General features: G+C 60.0%; 1 protein-coding gene across 1 annotated transcript; it reads left to right on the top strand.

The window, feature by feature from the left end:
* The first annotated feature begins 1,592 nt into the window (after positions 1–1,592).
* LOC118719552 lies at positions 1,593–4,827 on the top strand. The gene is made up of 2 exons (XM_036439253.2): positions 1,593–1,795; positions 2,999–4,827. The coding sequence occupies exon 2, from the start codon at positions 3,066–3,068 to the stop codon at positions 4,290–4,292; it is 1,227 nt and encodes a 408-aa protein (XP_036295146.1). The 5' UTR covers positions 1,593–1,795; positions 2,999–3,065; the 3' UTR covers positions 4,293–4,827.
* The last annotated feature ends 473 nt before the right edge of the window (positions 4,828–5,300 follow it).

The following is a 5,300-nucleotide window of genomic DNA, read 5'->3' as shown; positions in this document are numbered from 1 at the left end:
CAAGCACCTGGCCCATCCCTGCCTCCATCTCACTCCCCCATCCTCCGGCTCCCTTCCCCCTCCTCATCAGTGTTAAGGAATTGGTTTGCTTATTTGTTTTTTTAGTTAATCCTCACCCGAGGGTATTCTTCCATTGGTTTTTAGAGAGAGTGGAAAGGAAGGGGCGAGACAGAGAGAGAGAGTAACATCGATGTGAGAGAGACACATCAACTGGTTGCCGAGCAGGGCCTGGGATCTAGCCTGCAACCGAGGTACATGCCCTTGACCAGTATCAAACCCAGGACCCTTCAGTCCCAGGTCCAACACTCTTTCCACTGAGCCAAAGTGACCAGGGCTAAGGTATTTTTTATTATGAAGCGTTTCAAACACACACAAAAGCACACAAACTCGTGTGTGTTAGGATGGATGCGGGGATGGTTGCCCTAACCTGACAATGCCCACCCCTCTCACTCCGCAGCTGGATGGGACGTGTCCCAGAACATGGGACTCCTGAGCGAGGGGCGTCAGAGGGGACAGCATCGCCCACCTGCAGTGGCTTTCTGTTCCCTTCAAAATGTGGCCGTGGGCCTCTGCCCCACCCAGGTCCCGGACCTTCCCTCCAGTGGACCTGCTAGGCCTGGTGCCCAGCACACAGGGTGATGTGTTGGCTCCAAAGGAACCCATGGCTCTCTGGCTGCAAGGTTCACTCAGCCGCTGGCGGACCCTGGCCCCGCAGATCCAGCTGCCTGGTCCATATCTGCATAACCGCTGGGGGCGGGGCTTCTAGGACGTCCCCATGACTGTGCCGCCAGGACCAAGGGCTCAGAGCTCCCCCAGAATCTGTCCCTGGGCCCAGGTGGGTCTACCAGATCCACATGGAGAGGGCCCGCAGGGTGCTCACCTGCAGCCCTGCGCCTCACGGAACCATTGGTGCACACCCACCCTGGAGCCTGGGAGCTACGCCCCAGCCACCCTGCGCTTGGAGCAAAGAGCAGTGACGCCTTGCCCTGACGTCACCCCTGCCCCCCTCCCACCTGGCCTCCTTCCCCCCCTTCCATCCTGGATGCCTGCAGGCATTCTGGTAAACCACCTTGGACCCCCATCAGCCTCTGCAGAACAGATGAGGAAACTGAGGCAGGGCCCAGAGGGACACAGAGAGCCCGTCCCCTGGGTGACCAAGCAGAATTGAAGAGGCCAGTTACAAGCTATGGATGGGTTTAGGGGAGCCCCTAGGAGGGGCCTGGGTGCCAGGGTGCTTGCTGCCTGTCCTTGGACCCCGGAGTATGGCTGTTTGGGGAGGGTCACCCAGAATCTTCCCTGTTGGATGCAGCCAGCGCTGGGGACACGGAGGGTGACTCTCACCCTGATCCTGGCTGGACATGCTCCGCTGGATCCAACCAGGGGCTCCCGGCTTCCAGTGGCCCTTCCTGTCCCTGCCTCCTGCCTCCTGCCTCCGCCAGGGAACAGCCAGCATCAGCAGCAGACTGCTTCTGAGAGCGTCCTGGCCACTTGGAGTCAGATTTCCTAGGCCCGAGGCAGACTTTTGTTTCTCCCAGACTTTTGTTTTCTTTCCAGAATTTTGTTTTCTCCCAGACTCCTCCCCTTCCAATACGGCCCCTCCCCTGGCCCACTTCCTTCTTTCGTTTCCCACCCTTAGTTCCCGCAGAGAGATTTCCAGAAAGCGTAGCTCACAAAATTCCTTCTAGGGGAGGGTCCTGGCTGCCCACAGCTCTGAGGACTGAAGGGGCGGTGGGCACTGTGGCTGCCTGAGAGGCTGTGGCATTTCTGCAGTCGGGGCCGGTCTGCGCCTGATCTGGTGAGATTCCTGTGTGGAGGGCTGCAGGGGGCCGGGCTGGGACATGGTGAGGAGCATCTGCTCTTACGCACTGGGCTGTTGGGTGGGACAGAGGGCAGGCGAGGGCTTTCCCACCTTGTCCCTCAGAGCCTTGCTCACCTGACCCTCACCTCTTGGAAGGGACAGGGTGAGGTCGGAGGAACGGTGCCCAAGGCCTGTGGGCGCGCTGGGCAGAAAGGGTGGCCTGTTGCAGAGACTCCTGCTGTGCTGTGTGTGCTGGATGTGCTGTGTGTGCTGTGTGTGCTGTGTGCGCTGTGTGCGCTGTGTGTGTGTGTGTGTGTGTGTGCGTGCGCGTGCTGTGAGTGCTGAGCTATGTGCGCTGTGTGTGCTGAGTGTGCTGTGCTGTGTGTGCTGTGCTGTGTGTGCTGAGTGTGCTGTGTGTGCTGTGCTGTGTGTGCTGTGTGTGCTGAGTGTGCTGTGTGTGTGTGTGTGTGTGTGCGTGTGCGCGCACTGTGAGTGCTGAGCTATGTGCGCTGTGTGTGCTGAGTGTGCTGTGCTGTGTGTGCTGTGCTGTGTGTGCTGAGTGTGCTGAGTGTGCTGTGCTGTGTGTGCTGTGTGTGCTGTGCTGTGTGTGCTATACTCTGTGCTATGCTCTGTGCTCTGTGTGCTGCTTGGGGACCGGGGCAAGTATATTGTAAGTCAGAAGACGCCTTAATCAATAAGCCAAACTTATTTGGAGTCCTGTTCATTTCCGCTAGTGCTAGCGGGCCCAGAGGACTCTTGCCTCTCAAATTCTGGGGCCCAATATGGTGGAAGTCTTTCCAATTTATATGTTTTTCAGCTCTTTGTTTTCCAAATGTGGAATGAGACCTCCGGACCTTCGGAGAAAAAGCCCTCTGTGCTGGGTCAGGGCCGAGAGACCACATCTCAAGGCCTGACCTGGTGCCAGCACTGACAGCTCTGGCTGGGGCACAGTTTATGGCTTCTCTGGAATGGGAGCAGTCTTATTTTCCCTATTATTTAAGCAAGCAAGCGTTTACAGAAGCAAGAATAGCAGGGCTGAAATTTTAAACAGCATTTTTTTTTTACCCAAGATGGAGGTTACTATGCTTCAGGGCCAGCTGTTAGGGCATCGCAGGGGTCGGGTGTGGCTGCCCAGGCTGGGTGCTGCCGGTGGTGGACCCGGCTCCACCTTTACGGCTGGCTGGCCTTGTCTTTCTGCAGAATGAGCCTGTCCTGATCTCTCGCAGCCCCGGGTGGGTTGAGCAGAAGCAGCTCAGGGGCAGCGCCTATGGATTCCGGTTCCGAGGAGAAAGGGGCGGCCGTGGCCGTCCCCCCGCTGAAGCCCAGCGAGAAGTTCCACCTGTTCGTCAGCTACAGCAGCATGGACGCCACGTGGACCCACGGGCTCATCGGGCGCCTGGAGGCCGACCACGCGGGGCTGCGCGTCTGCCTGCACGAGCGGGACTTCACCCCGGGCAGGAACATCCTGGAGAACATGGCCGAGTGCATCCACCAGAGCCAGAAGGTGCTGCTGGTGCTGAGCCAGGACTTTGTGCAGAGCAGGTGGTGCCTCCTCGAGGCCGACCTGTCCCTCTTCGGCTACTGCCTGGAGAGGAAGCCGGTCATCCCCGTCCTGCTGCGGCCCTGCCAGGTCCCGCTGCACCTCAGCCACCTCACCTACCTGGAGGCCAGGGACAGCCGCTTCTACAGCAAGGTGGCGCAGCTGCTGTGCACGCCCAGCCACTGCATGGCGCGCTCCCTGCCCGGCCCGCGCCCCGGCCCTTCTCTCTACAGCGGGAAGACCCTCCTGACCCTGAACTGTGTCAACAGGGACAGCCTGCCCTCGTGGAAGGTGGGGACCTTCAGCACCCTGAGCGTCCCGGACCCCTTGAAGGAGGTGTTGCCGGACCCCGAGGTGTACAAGCACGCGGTGGGCATCCTGAACGGGGTGCAGTCCCCCAGGTCCTGCCTCCGCTATCTGGGTTGCAGGATCCCGCTCAGCATCTTCCTCATCCTTCTCTCCGTGATCTCGATGTTTTTACTTGTGATATTTGGGATCCAGGAAATTATAACAGATCAGGGAAATCACAACACTGCCTTCCTGCTGATCAGCGCCATCGTGTTCCTCTGCCTCCTCCCCTTGGTCCTAGCGGTGAACAGTCTGTGCTGGTTCAGAAGGTTTTCCAGGCGGAAGATGCGGGAGGTGGGCCTCCGGGTGGGGGAGGCCAACCTGCTGCTGGCGCCGCACTCGGTGCTGATGGGCTGCGAGACCCTGAACCAGCTGTCCTTCGTGTTCGTGCAGCTGGAGGAGTGCCGGCGGACCTTCCTGCAGGCCCCCGAGGGCGACGGCGAGGCCCTGTTCCGGGAGGCCCTGCTGCGGTTCTCCTGCGCCTACGCGTGCTGCCTGGTGCAGGCGCACTTCCCGCACTGCGAGGCCGCCCCGGCCACCCAGGGCCACCTGGAGCCCGGCCTGTGCTTCTGCCAGTACGTCTCTGTGCAGCTGGAGAGGGGCTAGCCCCCGTGGAGGCAGGAGGGCCTGGTGGGGACATCCAGCGCCCCTCGGCCGGCGCCGTGGCCGTGGCCACCGTGAGGCCTGCCTGGTGCACGGCCTCTCCCCACCGGTTAGCTGTGCCAAGCAGGGCAGCCTGCACTGCCTGCTCTGAGGGCAGAGGTGACTGCTGTCAACCCGCCAGGCCTGGGCCTGGTGTCCTGCTCTGTCCCGACAGATTGGGGAGAGAGACTTTGGCCAGACTGCCTGAGAGGAGGCCAGGGAAGAAGTGTGTTCGCCTAGGACCCCACAGGGGCCCCCAGGACTGGCCCACCCCCCGGGGAGACAGGCACTGGCTCGCTCGGGATGTCCGGTTAGTATCCAGGGGCCAGAGCAGATGCAGCTCCTCCAGGCACTGCCCCTTGTTCTGGGACACGGAGATGGGGACAGGTCAACCCCTATGGACTTGGAAACACACACACACACACCACACACATACACACAAACACAAACACAGACACACACACACACACACACACATAGAGATACACACACAGACACACATGCACACACACACACAGAAAGATACAGACACACACACACACACACACACCACACCACACACATACACACAAACACAAACACAGACACACACACACACACACACAGAGATACACACACAGACACACATGCACACACACACAGAAAGATACAGACACACACACACACACACACACACACACACACACTGAGCTCCTGCCTTCAGTGCTGAGCGCCTATAGGGTGCCAGCCACAGCCATCCTTGGCTGGAAATGGGAGACCTGGGTTGTACTGGGCATGGTCTGGTTGGTGTCTGTGGCCTTTGATCCAGACCTGTGAACCCTTGCTGCTCTGCATGGCCTTGGGCCCTGAAATAAAGACCCCAGCCTGTCTCCATCCTCCCTCTGGGTCTCGGGAGTGTGCAGGCAGGGGGTGGAGGGGGGTGCAGCACTGCCTCCCAGACCCGTGGCCAACCATGGCGGTGCCAGCGTCCTC

This window comes from Pipistrellus kuhlii, unplaced genomic scaffold (genome assembly GCF_014108245.1).
Source record: "Pipistrellus kuhlii isolate mPipKuh1 unplaced genomic scaffold, mPipKuh1.p scaffold_m20_p_15, whole genome shotgun sequence".
In the NCBI taxonomy this organism is placed as follows: Eukaryota; Metazoa; Chordata; class Mammalia; order Chiroptera; family Vespertilionidae; genus Pipistrellus; species Pipistrellus kuhlii.
Note: the sequence above shows the minus strand (reverse complement) of the source record. Positions and strands in the feature narration are given on the sequence as shown.